General features: G+C 36.3%; 1 protein-coding gene across 2 annotated transcripts in view; it reads right to left on the bottom strand.

Annotated features, from left to right (window-relative positions):
• The window catches only part of LOC150099419 (endoplasmic reticulum-Golgi intermediate compartment protein 3-like), a 179,384-nt gene extending 169,081 nt beyond the window's left edge, over positions 1-10,303 (bottom strand). The window contains exons 1-2 of one of the 2 annotated variants that reach the window (XM_090403787.1): positions 10,185-10,303; positions 1,386-1,544 (exon numbers count right to left, since the gene is read on the bottom strand). In XM_090403787.1, coding sequence (XP_090259913.1) covers positions 1,386-1,521 — 136 coding nt within the window. In that variant the 5' untranslated portion in view covers positions 1,522-1,544; positions 10,185-10,303. Of the gene's footprint in view, positions 1-1,385; positions 1,545-9,434; positions 10,083-10,184 lie in introns of those variants that run through there. The other variant, XM_090403786.1, reaches the window with a different exon arrangement.
• Between the last annotated feature and the right edge of the window lie 12,363 nt (positions 10,304-22,666).

Raw genomic sequence — 22,666 nt, forward strand, 5'->3', positions numbered from 1 at the left:
GGTTGTTTAAGTGTGTTAGGAAGGAGTGGAGTGTATCTGAGCCACCATGTGGCCAAATAGCGAACACATCATCCATGTATCGAAGCCAAATAGTGGGGTTTTGGGGTTTTGTGGGGCAGAGTTTAAGGCTTTCTCTTCAAAGGTCTCCATAAATAAATTGGCCAAGGGTGGGGAAAGTGGTGAACCCATGGATGTCCCGTCTATCTGTTTGTAAAATTTTCCTTATCAGACGAAATAGCCTGAGTTCATTGTGAACTGAAATAGGGCTGAGATATCGGGAGGAAACTTGGCTTGGATGAGCTCTAGGGTTTCTTTGAGTGGGATATTAGTGAATAGGGAGGAGACATCAAAACTGACCATTATGTCAGTGTGTTGGAGTGAGAGGTTTTCTATACTGGCTTTAAAGTGAGCTGAGTTTTTTATGTGTGATGGTGTGTTGCCAGTATAGCGTGTGAGCATTTTGGCTAAATGTATGGCTAATTTATATGTGGGGGAATCAATGCCATCCACTATGGGACGTAATGGCACATTATGTATTTTTGGGAGTCCATATAATGGGGGGGGGGGGGTCTAGAGTTATAAGGTTTTAGTTTGTTAGTGACTTCCACAGGCCAAGAAGTGACTTTCTTAAGAAGTCTGTGGAGAGTTCTAATCTGAGAGCTGGTAGGATTATATTCAATAGGGAGATAAGTAGTACGGTCTAGTACTAAAGCATTAAGCTCACCTGTGTAGTCCTTTTGATTGAGCACCACGGTGGCGTTTCCCTTATCCGCTTTGGTAATTACTATTTGCCATGATCTTTGGACAATTCTTTATGACGTCTCATGCACTTCGGCAAGAAAAGAATTCGAAAAAATACGCAGTCAAGACAAAAGACAAGTGTTCAAACCCAATTTTAACTTATAGATCTGCATGATGGATCAAAAACTACAGACCACACACACATATATGAGTGAAAACAGATAGTATCAGTGTGCAGAATATGAAAAATGAGGATGTTAGAAAGGAAACTGACATTAGTGTCAGATTCTTGAATTTGAATCTGCTCAAGAATCTGTGAGCAAAGCTAATCTTTGGTGGTCACATAAACAGAATGGGAGATTTAGAGGTTAGCAATAATAGAAATGTTTGATGGCAGGAAAAATATCCAAAGATTTCAGTGGATTGATACAGTGAGTCATGCCTTAGAAGACTGCCATGAAAGGTCTGAATACTAGTGGAGATCTGACAAATATGAAAGAAAATTACTGACAGAAAGATAGTATGCAAACTCAATCCTAGATTTACCATTATAGTTTGTTGTACACTCTTTCACAGGTTCATTACTTCAAATTTAATACATCAGGAATCATAAGAGTATCAAAAGAAATTAGATATATACTTACAATTACAGGAAATGTGTGGAAAAACAATGTCGATGTTAATCCGAAGCTTTTCACTATGAGACATATCTACAAATAATTCTTCTGTCACTTCTGTGGTCATAAAATACTGTAACTCTGATATAAACAGGACAATCATGATTATTCCACTGATGACAGTCACTAGTGAGAATAAAAATTTTAAAATGAGAATTAATATTTTCAGTAATCTGAGTTTGAGTTTTCACTTCGCACTATGTATAATTCTCTCTCTCTCTCTGTCTATCAGATTATTAAACCAAGACAACATCAGAGCAAAGAATTAAAATAGAATTTAATACTACCTATATTTCGTCCTAGTCACTAGGACATCTACGGCGATTACAAAAACAATTAATGTAACATATACACAAATAACAGACAATACTAAGCCCAACCACGTGAGTGACACTAAAGTCCTATCTAGGTAGAGCGCCCTCTAAGGGCAGTAGTAGGTGGCCTGGAATGTAAGGTGGGAACTCTGGTGATGAGTGTTTCCCAAATCTTCGGAAGCTTAATGCAACCGTATTTATTGAGATTTGGTTGGTTTTTGAGAGCTGCTTCTAAGAAAAGTCTCTCTTTCTTGAATTTGCTGTGGTGGAGCATGGTGGTTTTCTTCCATGATACCCTGTGGGTGGTGTCCAAAACATGGTCAGCCAAGCCTGAATGGCCATAGTTGTGTTTGAAGATGTAAGACTTGTGTTCCTCTAGATGGATGGATGCTGATCTGCCTGTCTGTCCAAAGTACGCCAGCTTACAGGAACAAGGTACTTTGTAAACTCCAGGCAGAGAGAGAGAGGAGGGAGCTGGTCTTTTGTAGAATGGATAAGGTTAGCAAGTTTGCAGTGGGGCTTATATGCCGTGTGTAGGTTGTACTTTTTTTAGTATTTTGGCTACTTTTTCGGATGTGCCACGGATGTAGGGTATGGTGATGGCATTTTTAAATTCTTGTTGATGAGAAGGACGGGGAATGGGGGAAGAACTGATTATTTTTTTGATACTGTGTTCGCTGTAGCTATTGGAGAGGAAAGTGCTGTGTATGTGGTTAAGCTCAGTAGTGAGGGTGGTTCCACTGGAACAAAGATTGTGGGCTCTCTTGGTAAGAGTTTTAATAATGCCATATTATTGAGAGGGGTGGTGGTGGTGGTGGGAGAGTTTGTGAATGTATCTGCCTGTGTGTGTGTGGGGGGGGGTTCTGTATAAATTTGTTTTTACATTGTTAAGCCGCAAACTTTTTCAGACCACCTTCATATGTATACACTACTTGTCAAGAAGTCATTGGACATCCCCATGGGCAAGATGAATTGAGCTATGTAACGAGTCAAGAGTTTGTAGCCAGTATAAATTTCAGGAATATTATGTGCCCAAATCAGTACACTGCATCTGGGTGAAATGGCTGCAAGAAGGGAACTGATGAAGTTTGAAAGGGGCAATGTGAGAAGATGCCATGTTTCAGGTCGATCTGTTTGGCAAACTGTTGACAAATTAATCCATACCAGGTTAATGATCAGTGATACCATACGAGAGAAGCAAATGGTACCTGCAGTGGACCCACCACACTCACTAAACGTGACTGTAGGGTGCTACGAAAGATAAATGTAATGCTGAGTTCCGGAATGAACATGAATCTACACAAAAACATTCAGAACCTAGGCTCACAGCATGAGTTCCATGGTAGAACCACAATATGCAAGCCCCACATTACCCAAACCAACATGCAGTGTCGTCTTCAGTGGTACAAAGAGCATGTACAGTGAGACGTGGAAGCTTGGAAAACTGTGTTATGGAGCAATGAATCTGAGCAAAAGAGCAAAGCTAACAACTACACCCTTTACCAATCAAATGGATGTGGAAGATGCCCAGTGATTAGTCCCACTCCTATCATACCCAGATGGCTCTACTGCATCATCACCCACAAAAAAGCCAATCTTCTGGCTTGACACTTTGCTTCCAATGCATGCATTACTGACAGTGGTAAATGCTCCCTAAGCATTCCAGATGCTCAACATATAATGCTCCCTATATATCCTTTTGGCAGAAAAAGATCTGAAAAATACTAAAAAAAAGTCTCCTGGCTCCCTGAAAGTTTGTGCACCAGAACTGACTCCTATCCTATGTTGCCTGTATATACTCCTTTACTCCACTGGATCTATCCCACAGCCTGGAAATTGGCTTATATTCAACCCATTCCCAAGAAGGGCGCCAAGTCGCTGCCATTCAACTACCATCCTATGTCGCTCACCTCAGTCCTGTCTACAGTAATGGAAAAAAATCATCAATTCTCAACTCCTATACTACTTTGAAGAGATAATAAACAACACTATACTACCTAATACACAACTGCCAGTATATATTCTGTTACTGCCAATCAAGAGGATCTACTCACATGTCACCCATCTGAAGTGGTTGCACTTGATATCTCCAAAGCTTTTGACCGGGTCGGGCACAAAGGCTTACTAAGCGAACTACTTAAGAGACCACCATTTGGTCTGTCTCTGGACTTCTGTAGTTGGATTGCCAGCTTTCCATCTGGATGCACCCTATGTGGTTGTGGTGGTAAATGGTTCCCTATCCTCTCACCATTCAACTAATGCCAGGGTTCCACAAGATTCTGTCCTCTTACCAACCCCTCTCCCTGATATATATCAATGACCTCCAAACCAATAAGCAGTTTTGCAGATGACAGCACATTGCATTCCTCCCTTATATTTGATAAACCTTACTCTACACAACTCACCTCAAACTACGGAATTACCACCATTGCCCTCAATTCTGATCTGCAAGCCATCCTCCAACGGGGTTCAGATAACCTTGTCGATTTCAATGCTAATAAAACCCAGTTGTCTTATTTCTCATAAAAAAGAACCATTTTCTCCCAGTATTATTTTGGACAACACCCAAATTTCCAGACAATTTGAGATTTCCCGTCTTGGAATTACCCTGACATCAAGCCTCTCCTGGCATAAACATATAACAACCAATGTATCCTCAGCTTCCAAAAAAAAAAAACTAGGATTTCTCTTTCTCTCAAGGCATTACTTCACCCCTGAAAACTGTTAACCTTATACAAATTCGCCCAGCTATTGAATACTGCTCTCACATATGGGTAGGGTCCCTAAAAGCTCCCTCAAAATGCTTGACTTAATACAGAGGAGCAATTAGACTTATTAATATTTACCAATTAGTGGCTTGTAGCAGTAAGCATGTTGAACCAGGTTGAAAATGTCTTAACTACTCATCCCCCCCCCCACTATCGCATAGGTGTTTGGTTACATATGGAAGGTGAAAAGAGAAAATAGGGGCATCCACATAAGTTAAGTTTGTTCACAGTCGTATAAATTAATTTACATGTCAATTTACAGTCAAGATCATGTAAATTAATTTACATGATCATGACTCCCACCAAAAAGTTTAAAACTCTTATGCATTTTAAGTCGAACAGTAAAGTTAGATAATCCAGTTCCCTTGTTCCATGGATCAAACTTACTTTTTTTTTAAACTACTTCAGATCTTTCTGATGAAAATCATCTGTCACCTAAAGATATTACAAGCATTCACACGATATTGGGATTTGAATTTTCCAGCCATTGGTTAGAGAGTAGGTATGCTATCTACTCAGCTAACAGGACATATGTAGTATCCTGGGTCAAAAAGCATACAAGTCACTATAGTACTAAAATGCTCACTAGTTATATCCTTCCACTTTCTTGCATTCCAAAGATAAAATCTTATTACTGTTGAAATATATCAACATTTGTTTTTTACAGCAGTGATAAATGGATACCAATTCTGTATTATTTCCCTTTCTTAAATCCTCAACATGAAAATGAAATTAGGAATTAACAAATAAACTAGCTTACACATGTTGTTTTTCTTAATTTAATTAAATAGTAATATTTACCAATTAGTGGCTTGTAGCAGTAAGCATGTTGAACCAGGTTGAAAATGCCTTAACATAAAACTTTATTCTATTTCATGTTTTATATATATCCTTCAAAGTTTTCGAATTTATTTCAGCCAGCTGATAGTAGCAAATGAACTTTGAAAACCTCATCAGTAATCTATGTTCTGATCTCACTATTGCTGATGCACTGGTCTCCTAAAAAATTGTAATCACCTGAATGATATGGGAGGTTGTAACAAGTTACTGCACAAGTGTGATGGAGTTTTTATTTAAATTTTTTTTAATGAAAAAAATGAACTTTCATAAGGTTGTCATGTCTACCAGCATAAACACACACTTACATACAATACATGCTCATGTTCCTGCCCAAAAACATGAATAAACTGTGTAGTTTATTCAAGTTTCTGTGGGCTGTTGGCTAGTTGATTGTTTTTTATTTACAGCCAAAACAACTAATGCTATGAGAACAGTGAATTATGTTAGTAAATTATGGGTGTTCTTCTGGCCAGTTCGCTTTTATGCAGGATGAAAACCCTACACCTCACCTTCCGATGAAAAGCCTTGATAAATGTTCTTCACATCTCGGATGGGATTCGAGCCCAGGTCTTTTCAGCCAAAGGGCATTGTCGATACCAACCGAGTTAGAGGTTCTCAAATTGTTTTGAATATATTAGGCTAAAGAGCAACATGCTCTCACATAAATCATAACAAAATAGTATATATGGTGGCCAATAAGAGCTGAAATTATTGCTTAGAGTCCTAAAGTAAAGTTTGCTGGAAAACTTGAATACTCCAAATTATGACTTTGATATTAAGGTTGAAATGTCAAGTGGTTATTTTGGTTTATATTAAACTGAAGTTTTACTATAACACAGCAGCTATTTCTATAGTTTTAATAATTATATTATTATTATTCATGACACCTCCACGGAGTCCGTAGACTCATCACAGGAGGACACCCACAATGACAACGTATCAACAAATTTACTGTTCCTCAGACCCCTCTCAACATGCAGACTCTAGTAATGCCATTTTGTTCCTTATATCTGGGAACCTCAGAAAAAAAAAAAAAAAACCAAAACTCTAAAAACGTACAATCTCTGTACTGCATTCAAACCTCATCTGAAGCTGGCTGCCCTCATCTGTTCTCCCAAGAAACCTCTCCCTGTTGCAGCTGTTTACAAAGTTCCATGTTCTTCCAACTTACCATATTATGATCAAACAGAGATCTGCAAACATCTGCCTATAAGAGCATAAAAAACACATCTGCCACTCTTTGTATGATTAGTCAGGTCTAGCTGACCATGACTTGGATACTTTGCACAGAATCAAATGGAAGAAAACTACTATGCTGCAACACCACAAATAGAAACTTGACTTCTTTTTTTTAGAATCAATAAAAAACAATCTAATCTTAATAAATGTGGTTGTATTAAACTCCCAAGATTTGGGAAACTTAGGTCTCCTACTCAACAGCACCCATAGAGGATGCTCTCGTAGCATAGCACTTTGGGCTTTTAGTCTACGTTTTCCACTTATTGTTTTGTGCATTTTTGTGCGTTTTGCAATTTTTAATATTGCTTCCGTGATGATGTCTCAGTGACTGAAACGAAATATAGGTTCAATTAAACTAGTGTTTAATTATTTATATATGCTGTATGCATTCTATTAAACCTTAGAATGAGTCACATTGTAAGGTTTAATTCAGTATCACCACCTAGATGGCAAATCCTTGCAAAATGATCACTCAGTAACTCAACTGTTTGGTTTGCTTCTGTTATCTCCCTACCATCAGCACTTTTTAAAGTCATTCCCTTTACTTTCCACATTAGTAAAAGAATTCTTTGGAAATTTTTTTTGGCCTTACAGTGCTTCCACTCATAATTAGCTTGATTCCTTATCATATAGGGCACCCTTCTTGCTGTGCCTTGTACTACTCATGGACATTCTAATCTTTTTCTTTTTTTCTGCAACTCTGGCTTAATGATGCTATTCATTCATTTAACTCCTACCTGATTTATCCTCCTGACTCTAGGTACAGAGACTGACATTGCTTTCTTTAAATTGTTTTAATAAAGAAATATCAGACTCTGAGACAGCAGGATAAATCAGATAAGAGTTAGACCAGCTCCCATGCACCACTATCTCTCTCCTCGATCTTATGCTATGGCACTGCTGGAAACTGACTCATCTTGTTAAAATCAACTGCTTTGCAACTCCCATATACCCCCTTAACAGAAAATTCTGCATGCAATCTTCCAGGTCAAGAATGAATGATTGATTTCAAGATCAGATCCAACATTCTCAAATGTCTTTGTTGTCTCACATAAGTATCTCTTATCAGCTGTATAAATTTCATTTCCTTCCCAGTGACCATTCTTCATCCCAATCTATATCCCCATAGTTGAACCCCCCCCCACCAAATAATAATTACTTGGCCTGAACTCATCATGCTAATTTACTAATGCATGCCACCTATAATCTATCTTATACCCCTAGATTATCGTAGCAAACTAATTATATCATTCTGTTGACCTCTATCTTACATCAGACCTGAAATGAACTGCACTTTGCATCCCTATCCTCCTGATGTACTTCTACACTTTCTGGCTTCAGTTCTGCTATCATTAACAATCCCCCTTGCTGTTCCCTCTGAAAATACTTTGCATTCTATCCCTATGAGTATATCATCCTCAGTCAACCATGGCTCACTAATGCCTATAACTTTTGGCCAAGTTAAGCTAATCAATGCCAAAAACTCTTCATCCTTATCCTGAATACTTCTGGCATTAGTATACATAAACTGCAATACCAATCTCATCCCGCAACTTTCCTTACACCTTATAGTGAGTTATGAACCTCTCCAGGTTCATAACTCACTAAAGTTATGAACCTGGAGAGCAACATTCAACATCAAGTGATCACTCTCCGACTTACTAACCTCTAAGTTGTCTGAACCAGTGAATTTAATGTAGTGCACCAGACCACATGACCCATGCCACGGAACTGAAATCTCTTCTATCACTGCCTGTATTCTAGTTTCAATGACTCTGCACTTCTGAACTCTCAGTGAACAATACTTACTTTCTCAAGACACCAAACTCCAAATCCATTGAATGCAAACGATCAACCTATATAAATCCTTCCTTCCATCAAACTCAACTCCACACCATTCTTGCAACGTTTTACTTTCTCATTCTTCTTATTCATTTGTACCAGCACTTTTCATTTCATTTTCAATAAGTTGCACACCACACTTGCCACCTGATAGATCAATCATAACAATCAAAATAAATATCTCCTTCACTCTCTACATTCTTTACAGCATTGCTAACATCCTTAATTTGGACTCCAGGGAAACACACTTTTGTCATACTCTCCTCAAGCACTCCTCTTATCATTGAATCACTGTACAATTTTTCTCCCCTTCTTTGCACCTGTGTCACATCCATCATCATTTTTCCAGTGGATCTCATATTTTGTTCTGTGGAGAACTTTCTTTATAATACTTCTCCACTGGACAAAACATGAGCGCATTTCTCTATTATACATAGGGGACTCCGCCCCCATGGCGCCCAATCCCCCACCCCAAGTAAGCCGGTAAGACAAAAAACGTTACATAAAAATGTTTCAAATTTCGGCTTATATTTTTATATATATAGAATAGATATATACACACGCACCATATAACCAAAGTAAATAGTTCGAAAATTATTTATTTTATTTTCTCTCCTCCCTATCCCCCCCCCCTTCTAGGATGACATTTTTTTGGCATCTATATATACCGTGTAAATTGAAACTAATGGTTATCGGTGGAGGGCACAATAGAGTTGAAAATATTACTTGACCAATGCAATGGTGTGTTTCTGGGAATGGATTGGTTTGAATAACAGCTCAAGAAAATTAGGCTGTGAAGTTCGTATATTGTGTCTGTTAATTATGTGTGATCTGGCTGACTCGCCTGTTTTGCGAGACGAAATTCCCTGCCACCATCCATTAGGATCCACTATCACCTTCAGCTAAAAACCCTTATCTCAGGTCATATACCGAATTCAAACCGGGTAATCACATCCTGTTTGATACCAAGTAGTTAGCTGCAAGTATATTATCATAATTAACTCTACACTTACCTGCAGCACCACCAAAAGTTTTAATACGGAAGTCCTCTAGTGTTTTCGGATATGCATCAAATTTGCGAATTTTTTCCAATGTACTAGAAAGATGCATCATACAATTCTGAAATACGTTGAAGTGACGAAACAAGCCAAACTAACTTCCACAAAATATTAACAGAAAAACTTTAATTTCTAGCGGTTACAAAACAGTCTCTTTCGAGTCCAATTACTATTTCTAACAAGTGTCAAACGTGCTTGAAGATATCCCAACACTCATCGCTTTCGCGACTAACGTAAGCAATCATCACCAATAACAGTTCATTTATTTCGATCACCGTACTCATGTAAATGCTAGTCACTAAATTTCTTTCATTAATGAGATGTTTGAAAGATTGTGAAATACTCGTGAAATGAATTCCACACGTGTGTGAGAGAGACTGCAATGAAAGTTTTCTAGTAGTAATAATAACTGCACCACATGCTTTAAAAAAATTTCAGTCATCGTCCAAGTTGTGTTACTCATACATAACGATTGATTCAACATTTCTACAAAACAACTGGAACATCATACTACTATCGGAAATACTTTTCACTTTACGAATATATCAATGTGGAAATGACACACTCCCATCATCACCACAATAAAAAATAACCCGGCAGAGCAAAGCGCCACCAACTACAAAAGCGAAGTGTCGATGAGAAGGAAAATGTCTCGAGCACTTCTTGATATCGAAAACTATTAGAGAAATAATAATAATCTTATACCTGGGTATGGGGATCCCTGCTCTGGCTCCACATATCAAAACACACACACACACACACACACACACACACACAAAAAAAAGAAAGAAATTTATTAAATAACTGAAAATAATTATTCAAAAGGACACACAATCAGGCGAATATTTTATATGCCTTACCTTCTATGGGAATAGAAGGTAAAACTGTAGGGAATTAGAAACCTAAAACTGTAGGGAATTAGAAAGTTCATCATCATTATTAGTGGCTCTATGAAATTCTAAGATAAGGAGCTAATTATTCCTATGCCTATAATATTCTTTGTCTATAAACTACGTTTGTTCTACTGGCCGGTTTGCCTGGTTGCGGGGCAAAAAAACCCGAGTTACCAGTAGGAAAAACCCTACCACCTTCGTACTACTCACTTTCAAACTAGAAAGTCCAAAATGCACATAATTAATAAATGACTTAATAATTTTTTCGATGTTTTGCATTTAATTTAAACTCTTGATGAAAATATATTCACATTTTGTACACTTTGAATGCAGTTATATTTTTTAATCCTTTAGATCAGCCTCTCTGAAAGTGTGTCCGCAGTCGCTATATTTGGAAGTGAGAGAATTTTATTAGTCAATAAATATTTTTATCTAGTTTTTAAATACATTTTAAAATATGATATATTAAAATCCTATTAATTTGAAAATTGTTTTACATAAGTTGTTTAATTTCAGTACAATAATATTCATAATATTTTGTCACACACTATATATCTCAACCCATGAGAGTGTAGTGGTACATAACATCTGGCAATGTGGTGGTAGATGACATCTGGCAATGCGGTGTCACACACTGAGAAATGCATTGTCTCATTACCCGCTTGAAGGGTAGTAAACTGCCGGGAATGATCGTGTTTGATTTTTTAGAGGAATACGCTTATGCGTAATAACTTAATATAATTTCGCTGTAATAATTTAATGCAAAATTAGTTTATTTTTACATATCAGTCCTATTAGCTGGAAAAGAAGGTTAATCAATAGAAAAAGATTCAGTACAAACAATACGGAACTCAACATTAAAACTTGGAAGCACAAATTTAGTGAATGGTGAAAACAGTACAAATATGTGAAAAACAGTCAAGATAAAATTGAACTTAAGGCGAATGACAATCCTATTGCAAAAATGAGGATAGCAAGGAAATTATTGACATACTTGTTGAATTGAAAAATGATCAAGAAAAGAAAACGAAACTGAAAAGAAAAGCGCAAGTTAAAAGAAAGTATGACAATAATTTTTTTAAATCTAGGATTTTTTTGGACAGAAGTTGAAGATCTAAACTCGCATTATGTGTTATGTTATGAAACCCATTCTAATGCTACCATTGGACTAGACGAGGAGAATGGATATACGATGATACTTTGGAATTTTGTTAAGGCTATTGACATAATACAGCATGGAAGACTATTGCATAAATTGGAGAATATACATTTGGATTATAAAATATTACCGTAGATAAGAGGATGGCTGACTAAAGATATCAAAAAAGTGGAATACAGGAGGTGTGATTCTGCAAGATTTAAGGTAACTAATGGCGTACCACAAGGATCAGTCCTTGGTCCACTGTTATTCGATCTGTACGCTATTTTATGTTTTGGGAAGGCTGTAATAAGAAACATACAACTATTTGCTGATAATCCAAAGATAAGTAGGGTAATCAGCACTGCTGCTGATATGCAATACTTGCAAAATTATTTGAAGTGTGAAATCATGAAATTCTTTGGAGTGATTAGATATTGAATGTATCATGTGGGTGGGATTATGCTAGAGGAAACTGATCAGGGCAGCAAGTTGAAGTTCACAGGGCCATGTAGCAAAGATTGCAAATACAACTCATAAGATAATATGAGAGTTTAAGTCACGTCTTTGGGTTAAATCATCTGCTGTCTCTCTGTAAAACAACCAAATTCTAACAGTTCAGATTTTTGATTATATGAACGAAATGTTTTCATATAACTCAAACAATGTCAATAGGTAGCAGTAGACAATTTCTAAAATAATCAATTACATGGATATTAGTTTTCAACACTTTTCCCCCCCATTTCTGGCATTAATTTGACAGTAGTGATTTTTTTTACAATAATTAAACAGAATGCATTAAGATATAAAGTTGTGGATTTAAATATCAAATTCTAATCAGAATAACCGAGTAAAAAATTCACTGTGGAAAACACAACAACAAAGACACACATCTCTGTTCATTTCAGTTTAGAATTGCATATTTTATTTTGCTGAAATATGATTTACAAGTATATTCACAGAGAAAAAATCAAAACATGTAATTACTTAAAAATATTTCACAATATTTAGTTTGCACTCTTAACATTTTCCAAAGAGTTCAACAAAGAAAATTTTCGTTTATAAATATTTATTTGATGGGTAAACATTATTTTTTCTTTACAATTTTTCTTTCTTTCTTTCTGAGCTAATTTTCATTGAAATAAGAATAAATAATTATTTATTTGTATTGGAAAGAATATCTAATATAAAAATTGTGTTAAATATATATATATATAAATATCTTTACTGTGAAATAAATCTTGGGCTGAGAAGACAACAGTCAACTGGGACTAACGGAAATGAGTTTTACATAGTTGAATTATGTAAAAACCATAGTTCAACTTGTTTTGAAATGTCGCATGGAGAAAAATCACATGAATTACGTGTAAACACCAGTGGAAAATCGTACACTATGAACATCAGTGCAAATGTTAAATCAGAAGAATAAGAAAAAAAAATACTGTCTTTTTCACTTTCTTTAATTTCTACATGTTAGATTCAGTAAATACAATTTGTTAATAATATTACAGTCAAATAAAAGGCAACATAGAAATTAACACAGTATATGTTACAGAGCCTGTGTAGCTCAGTGGATGTGGCGTTTGCATACCACGGCGCTTGGCCGTACGAAGGAAAACTTGGTTTCGAGTCTAGTTGGCGCCTAGAGGAAATTTTTCTAAGCCTTTTTTCGACCGGTTCCCGAGTTAGTCGATCTCTGGCACAGGCAAGCGGGTTTTTCCTCCTGGAAACTCGGGTTTTTCGTCCTGTAAATTCAAGAAAATCGACCGTAGAACAAACATTATTTTTTCAGACATTAAAGATATTGTGTTAGGGTTAGGGACCACGAGATGGCGGCACATTTGAGCCGTCTCTCTTCACTGTGTACTGCTTAATTAGTGATAACCTTGGGCCATCTATCTCTGATTGGTACCAGTGGAGATTGAAAGGCCCACTCAGTCTCCAAAAGTTAGATAGGGCTAAATGTCCTCGCCTACTCCCCGTATACGGGAATAAAAAGGCGTTAGCTGATTTTTTTTATATTACAGAGCTAATATTAATTTGAAATAATAAGAAATAACTATTTATTTGTCGTGCTGGCAAAAAGTTTTCTAAAAGAAAACGCTATGGCAAGTTCAAAACCTTGTTTGTCTTCTCATATTCGTTACTTAAAATTACTAATGCTAAAGAAAAAATAAATAAACAAATTTCAGTTACAGAAATAGGTCAAGAGCACAAGGAATCAAAGTTAAATTAATAGTCATATTGGTTTTAAAAAAATATAAGCATTAATTTACTAAAGCAATAATTTCCCATGGGAAACGAAGAGTTCCAGCATAAACACACACTTTCTCACCTACGAACAACAAAATTGGCAACCAGATAAGAGAGATATCTTTAAGATAAGACTTAATGAGAAATCTACAGTGTTGGAAAATAAATTCACATATATTTTATTTATTTATTAATTTTGCTCAGTTATTCTGTTAGAATTGATAGTTAGACTGAATTTTAAAAGTAAAATAGAGAAAATAACCAATCAATTTGAAAAAAAATAAAAAATAAATAATTTCACTTGTCAGAATTCCATACTCTAACAGCACTCTGAATTCGAAACAGGAAATAACACTTACCCTAAACAAAACGGCGCATAGACTTTCACACCAAGCTTGGGAAAACATAGCATGAGCAAGTGTGGGAAGGAATTAATATAGAGAACCAATCGAATAGTAATCTAAATTAACTAGCTTTTCTGATGATTTACAGAAATATCTTTCAACTCCTATGTTTTGTGTGTTTTGGTGCTGTGAATATATGTTAGCTATAGTAACCTATAATGAAAAAATCAACTGCATTTTCAGACTTGTGTTTTGTGTTCTGTGCTGTGAATATATGTTAAAAATCAACAATTTGGAATATTCAGAAAACCTAGATAGTACCAAGATGTTCCCATTCTGGAAAGAAATGTAAGTCAAGTTTTCTTTTAACTTAAACATAACAATTGATAATTGTAATTTCAATAATCAATGCTTATATGTTTTGATAAGTGTAATTCTAATACTCAATAGTTTTTTTTTCATAAGAATAATCATAAGGTACATATTAGAGTATCAACATGGATACATTAGCAACTTTTCATGTCTGATGTGTGTGTGCGTGTGTCTTTGAGGGACACCAGCATATACATGTAATTAACTTATTCAGAAAAGCCTAATCACTGCCGCCATCGCGACTCTATTCTAAGAATTCCCACCGTTTAACAGGAAAGAAATACCCCCAAACTGTATTTGAAAATTAGTACACCCATCTATAGACAACCAAACACAAAACTTCACGACAATGACGGATGTGTGTCACCCTGGGAAAATTCCAAGATATCTTATCTCAAAAACAGCTCACAATTCCATAGGCAAACCAAAACACCATATAATATCACAGAGAGACATATGCTCCCCAGAAATTTCCAAGCACTAACGTGATGACTCCTTATCTCTAAAAACACCACAATGCTTCACGCGAACCCAACACACCACGCGATGTCCTTCACAGAATGGGGGGGAAGCGAAATTCAAAACATTCCAAAATTTATCTTATCACTATCCATCACCCATAATGCCATATGCAAACCATTTACTTATCTACAACTCATAACAATACAACTTCCAAAACACTGACGTCGCTTTCCCCCATTCACCCTACCCCTATTTGGTTTATAGTGTCCCACTAATTACGACACGAATACTTATCCACTAATATATCTCCCTTTTCCATTCAAAACAATAACGTCACTTATTTACAACTAACAAATTAGGCCACTTATTTACAAATTACATCACTTATGTAATTTGTAAATTACAAGTTACATCACTAACAAATTACATCACTTATCTACATCTGATAACAACGCATACCGACGACACAATTCCTTATGTCTACCATCACCCATAATACCATAGCGAACCAAAACATAAGAACTGAAGAGATTGACAAATATTCCCCCAAGGAAATTCCAAACATTCCAAACTCATGACGTCATCACCTTATCAACCAATGACGTTACGATTTCTTATCTTATCTTCATCTGGTTCAAAGTGGCCTCACTACTGCTGGCCAGCTATCTGATTGCCTACCAGTGGATTTCGAACTTTGCCCTCAATCTAAAAAAAAAAAATTAGATGGGGCTATAGGATATTTGCTATTTAGCATTATCAAATTATCTTACATTCTTTTTAGTGGCGGCTGATTATGATTAAATAAATAAAAAGTAAATGATAAAGTAGCAAAAAAATTAATATTAACACTCATATTTTAAAGAAATATTTTAATTTCGAAGAAAATAAGTACAAAAATTAAACTCCAACTCTACGTAATAATTTATAGTGCTCCTCTGTTCCTAATAAGTTCATTAATTCGCTAATATCGGCAGAGTTTCATGGCCACTGAAGCATTTGATGTGATTTTTGAGGAATTTCACTTTTTTGAAGTGAAATTCTTTAAAAATTCCTCATATGGCGTGAGAACCTGTTAGAATATGAGTTCTTGGTCTTTCTGGATTTGTATGCCCATTCTTTTCTCCAATCCAATATTTTTATGTATTGTCACTTTTCATCATGCTATCAACAGACAGAAGTGATCATCATCCATCATGTGTAAAACTACCAAAGAACATCGTTTTAACCGGGTGGCACCCAAATTAATCTGGACAACCCGAATTTTCGTCAAGTTTTTGTTTCAGTTAATAATTTTGGTTTTGGTTTACTGTATTTTGGGATGTGGATTTAGATCACTATTTTGGTTGAGTGTCGCCTGTTTTAACAGTCTCTACAGTGTTTATTAATAGTGTTGTACTTTTTCTGTAGTGTAAACAAGATGACAGTCGGTGTTTTATTCAATTTGTGTAGTGTTCAAAATACTTTTTCTGTAGTGTAAACAAGTTGACAGTCGGTGTTTTATTCAATTTGTTTAGTGTTCAAAATTATGTACTTTCTCTGCACATATCCAGGACTCAAAGACAAATTGCTAAGGAGTGTGGTGTTGGTTTGAATACTGTTAGTGCGATTTTAAAGAAGTTTAGAGAGATGGTGACAAAAGGAAAATGTGAACGAAAAAAGGAAAATTGCACTTAACATCATCTATTAGTTAGAAAAAGCAAAATGAATCCAAGATTGTCTCCTATAGACTTAAATAGACTTGGAGCTAGTGGGATTAATGTTTTTGACATGAGAGTCTGTCGAAGATTGTTGGTAGCAAGGATGCTACCAACAATCACTGCCCACACACTCAAAAAAAAAAAAAAAAATTGAAGACTATGTAGGGAAAAAAGGCTCCAATGGGCAAAAGTGTACAAAGATTAGACTGTTACCTACACCGGTTTAACTACACCCAGTGGGTGTAGTTAACAGCAGCTGAGAAAACTTGAAGTCTTCTTATCTGCTCTGATTTGCGAACATAGGATACTTGCCCTCCTTGGACAAAAGAAATGGCTCTCATCCGAGAATATGACCTTCTTCCACTTCTCAAGTCTAATCTTTGTACACTTTAGCCTATTGGAGCCTTTTTTCCTGCATAGCCTTCAATTTTTTGGGGGGGGATCTGGGGGAAGTCCACCTTGCTACTGACAATTTTCGACACTGTCATGTCAAAAACATTAATCCCACTAGCTCCAAGTCTCTATTTAAGTCTATAGGAGACAATCTTGGATTCATTTTGCTTTTCCTACCTAGTAGACAATCTTAAGTGTAGTATTCCTTTTTCGTTCACATTTTCCTTTTGTCACCATCTCCCTAAACGTCTTTAAAATCGCATTAACAGTATCGAAACCAACACCACACTCCTTAGCAATTTGTCTTTGAGTCCTGGTATGTGCTGCGAAAGTAAATATTTTTGAACACTTTCTCAGAGATGTATTTATTGCTACACAAAATGAATAAAACACGGAATGTCAACTTGTTTACACTATTAAAAAAAGTACAACACTATTAATAAACATCGTAGAGACTGTTAAAACAGGCGGCACTCAACCAAAATAGTGATCTAAATTCACAACCGAAAATACAGTAAACCAAAACCAAAATTATAACTGAAACAAAAACCAAAAACTTGACGAAAATTCGGATTGTCGGGATTAATTTGGTCGCTACTGTAACACTTTTCGTTTTATTATTTATGTGAACATTTCCTAAATATACAGGAAAACATCGCTTAACGCTATTAATTAATCCATCAATTAATGTGCGCTAAGCGAAATCGTTAAGCGAATACAATAAACAATAGGAATAATCATAATTCATCCCTCAGTTAGCGTAAATTTGAAAAAAAAAAAAAAATACTGCATAAGCTATATTATATTAAAGGATAAAATCTTCAAAGCTAAAAATCAATTGCTTAAATTTTTATGTAGTATCTAAACATTTGATGGAATTACTTTTTTACAAAAAAAAAAAAAAAGATTAAGTAAAGATGTCTGAATAGTGCTCGAATTTTCCATCTTGCATTGCAATTTGCAATATCTGGCGACCGCTTTATCAAGATTTCGAAGCTTCGTTCCATATCAGCATTAAACAAAATTTCCTTTGAATGCTCAATGTGATTGAAAACTAGCTCAAGTTTTATTTCAGTTTGCTTCTCAGTCGTAACATTCTGTTCTTGTTCGCACTCCTTATCTTCTTATTCATATGCACCCTGTTTTCCTAGTTGAAGGAGATCATTCTCTCTCTCTTAAGTGTTCTGAATGGGAATCGAACAAATTTTTTCATATCTTCATCATCCAGTTCATTAAATCCAAGCTCTTTTCCCGTTGTGCTGATTTCGTCTATAATGTTAGACCCTGGATTATTGCGTATGATAAACTAACATAGGCTTGAGTTTAAAATCGCCTTCTGCATTACCTCCTAATAAAAGTGTAAGACAATCTTTAGATACTTTGTATTTAGATACTTTGTATCTGTATTGCGATGCTTCAGTTTTAGCTAGGAAAGTTTTTGTCAACATACGCTTCCAAAAGAGACCAGTTTTGTCGACGTTGAATATTTGACAATCATCATAATCATTCTCCTGAATTATCCTTTGCAATTCTTCAGAAAACTTGGCTGCAGAATCTTTATCAGCACTAGCAGATTCCCCAGTTATTCTTATGTTATGCAGTCCAGCTCGATTTCAAACTGTCAAGCCATCTTGAACTCGCAGTAAAGCTTTCACATTCCTCTTGAAATTTGGTCTTTTTCAATCTGGTAAATATATTGAGACGCTAAAAAAAGGTGTCACATCACAAAAGGAACCAAGAATTACTGAAAAATTAAGAAGAAAAAAAAATCAGCTGACGCCTTTTATTCCCTTAAAGGGAGCAGGCGAGGCCTTTATACCCTATCTAGCTTATGGAGACTGAGTGGGCAGTTCAATTTCCACCGGTAGCCAATCAGAGATAGCTGGCCAATTCTATTACTAATTACAGCAACCACCGATGAAGAGGCAGGCAAACAAGTGCTGCCATCTCTTGGTACCTAACCCTAACAAGATATGTTACTGCCTGAAATACTGTGGGTATTGCGATCGATTTTCTTCAGTTTACGGGATAAAAAACTCGAGTTTCCTGAAGGAAAAACCGCTTGCCCATGCCAGAGATCAACTAACTCGGGAATCGGTGGAACGAAGGCTTAGAAAAAGTTCCTCCAGTCGACGACTAGACTTGAAGTTAAGTCTGACTTCGAACGACCAAGCGCAGAGGATGCAAGCGTCACTTCCACTGAGCTACAAAGGCCTAACTAAATTGCATAAGAGCTGTGACTAACAAATTTGGCAATAAAAAGGTCAAAGCTATGAAAAGAGGCAGACGCATAAAAATTTCAGCTGCATTCTCAATGGAGATCCTATAGAACATAGAACAAATAAAATATTTCAGCTATTTAGGCAGAGGTTTTAGTGAAGATGGCAAATTAAATTAAAACTATCAGCATATAAGACTTCAAGCTATTCTTTCTTATAATTAGAAATGCTTACTGTGTGTAAGAAATCTTTTTACACTTATAGCACATCGCAAACTGTTTCGTTGCGATATTTATTTGTATAAAAGACTCACCTCTAATTTAGTTTATTTGTATAACCTAACCTTGAGAGAAGAAAATATTGAACTTTACAAGGATGCCATTGAAGAACTTCAGTTTTGTTTACAACAAACGACATTTACTGCCATGTTATTTACATCAGGCAGTTGTACATTTCAGCGAAAATTGTACTTCCAAAGACGAAACTATACCTAAATAAAGTAAACACTAGATTCGACTACCCCTGAGTCTCTTTCCTGACGTCTTGGCATCAAACACTTATTTTGCTAACCATTCCTTAACCATTCTGGAGAGAGTAGTCAAGAGGAAAATACGTGAATGGATAGATGAAAATGGGATACTGTATGGGGGGACAGCATTGTTTTGTGAAGGGTAGATCATGCCTCAGTAACTTTTTCACGTTTTTTAACACAGTGACGGCTGAACTGGATAATGGTAATCGTTTTCAGTGATTTTGCTGGACCTTGCTAAGGCTTTTGACAGGATACCACATGGAATTCTAATCAGTAAACTGCAGCATATGGGGATGGATATAGGGTTGGTGTAATGAATAGGAGGGTGGTTGATGGAGAGATAGAGAGTAGTTTATTCAGGAGTAGAGTCCAAAAGAAGGCCTGTGACTAGTGGTGTGCCACAGGGTTCTGTTCTTGGACCACTACTGTTTAATTTATTCATTAACGATATAGGAAGGATCTGAGAGGAACTGTTCATTTGTTTGCTGATGATCCAAAGTTGGGTAGAGCAATAGTGAATGCACAGGATGTCAAAATTTCGCAGGATGATTTGGAGGACTGGGTTAAGGAGAATGGATGTCAATTTAATGTGGCAAAGTGTAAGGTTATGCATTTTGGGGGTGAGAAAGATTAGCAGAAGTATACCACATTGGTAGAACTGTGATCTAGGAGATTGACGAGGCCAGGAATTTGGGAGTGTTGGTGGATAGGGAGCACATTGCAAAAGTGACTAAATCAGCTCATTAAATCACTTGGTTAATGAAGAATACTTTCACGAGTGGAGACAAAGCAAGTTATTGTTCCTCTGTATCGAGCTTTGATAAGACCCCATCTAGACTATTATGCCCAGATTTGGGCGCCAGGGTTTATTCTTATGGGGAGGCGGAGGAGAGGATCCAGAGACGAGTGACCAAGATGATAGGTCTATGGAATGAACTTTATGAGAACAGGTCGAAGGTTTGTGTGTTACAGAAATTGGTTGATAGCTGGAAGAGGGGGGGGGTGATATGATTGAGATATTCAAATTACTGAAGGGTTTCTATAAGATTAATTCAGAAGATATTTTTGATATTTTTGGTAGCCTGTGTAGCTCAGTGGATGTGGCGTTTGCATACCACGGTGCTTGGCCGCACGAAGGAAGTCTTGGTTTCTTGTCTAGTCGGCGACTAGAGGAAATTTTTCTAAGCCTTTTTTCGACTGCTTCCCGAGTTAGTCGATCTCTGGCACGGGCAAGCAGGTTTTTCGTCCTGTAAACTCAAGAAAATCGACCGTAGAACCCACATTATTTTTTCAGAAATTAAATATATTGTGTTAGGGTTAGGGACCACGAGATGGCGGCACATTTGAGCCGTCTCTCTTCACTGAGTACCGCTTAATTAGTGATAGCCTTGGGCCTTCTATCTCTGATTGGTACCAATGGAGATTGAACTGCCCACTCAGTCTCCAAAAGTTAGATAGGGCTAAATGGCCTCGCCTACTCCCGTATACGGGAATAAAAAGGCGTTAGCTGATTTTTTTCTTTTTGATATTTTTGAGAATAGGATTGGTGGTGGGAGGACTAGGGGCCATACATGAAAGCTGGGCAAGAGTGTGGTTAGCAGGGGTATTAGAGCCAGGATTTTTACTTGGAGAGTGGTGAATGAGTGGAATAAGCTGCCAGAATCTGTTGTGGATGCCATGACTGTAAACGAGTTCAAGACAAGGTATGATAGATACTGTGTGAATGTCGAATAGTTGTTCTTGACAAGTTAGGGCCTTCCTCAATGAGTCCATGGACTCCTTGGTGTTGCCTGTAATAATAATAATTCTATTTAAGTGGCCATACCACCTTAGATTCACTCTGCTCACATTCTTAAATGTTAACAATGTCAAATTCCTTTCTGATATCATTTTTAATATTCTACCATTGATTCACTCCCCTAACCTTTCTCAGAACTCTCATAGCTGTGGTCTCACGTCTTCAGTCAAGTGTTTTATTTCTAACCTAACTCTGAGATCTCTAACTAGCTTGAAGTCTTGTATACTGATAGTTTTAATTATTTGCCATCTTCACTAAAACCTGTGCCTAAATAGCTGAAATATTTTACTTGTTCTATAGGATCTCCATTGAGAATGCAGCTAAAGTTTTTATGCTCCTGCCTATTTTCATAGCTTTGGTCTTTTTATTGCCAAATTTATTACAGTTCTTATGAATTTAGTTAGAGAATCCTGGAAACTTGTAATGGATGCATTTAGGATTACATTATCATCTACATAAAGCAAAAAGATACACTAGTAGCCAAAATTGTGGAAAGCTTTTGGAAAAAGTGTATTTTTGAGATTTGATGGCTCCTAACACCAGTTTTTTTGTGTGTAATACCATAAAATTATATATCAATGGAAAGATAATTTAATCAAGAATGTAATGCAATAACTTTTATGAAGGATTTTTTATTAGAACAGTAGTTATAAAGAAGAAATGTGAAACACATAGAAAAAATGAGATATATAAAAATTCACACAATGTGAGTGAATACTTAGTTGGGTAACCTTTGGTGTTAATTATGACCTTACAACGCCTGCCCATGGAGTCAACCAAGTTTTCTAGTTCTGCAGCTGTTATCATGTGAAACCAAGACTGAATTATTGCTTCTATTAATCGGGTTTTATTGGTGGGTTGCTTCTGACTAACAAGTTTCTTTAGTTGGCTCCATAGATTTTCGATTGGGTTAAGGTCTGGGCTATTCCCAGGCCATTCCAGCAGTGGAATATGATTATCTTGAAACCACTTTTTTGCACATAGCAGCAACATGACATGGAGCTGAATCCTGTTGAAATATAAATGCTTCATTATCTTAGAAAATATCACGTTGCAAAGGCTTCAGTTTGGTCTTAAGTATTTCAT

This window comes from Typopeltis vanoorti, chromosome 14 (genome assembly GCF_054136105.1).
Source record: "Typopeltis vanoorti isolate ZY-2024b chromosome 14, IOZ_Tvanoo_1.0, whole genome shotgun sequence".
NCBI lineage: Eukaryota > Metazoa > Arthropoda > Arachnida > Uropygi > Thelyphonidae > Typopeltis > Typopeltis vanoorti.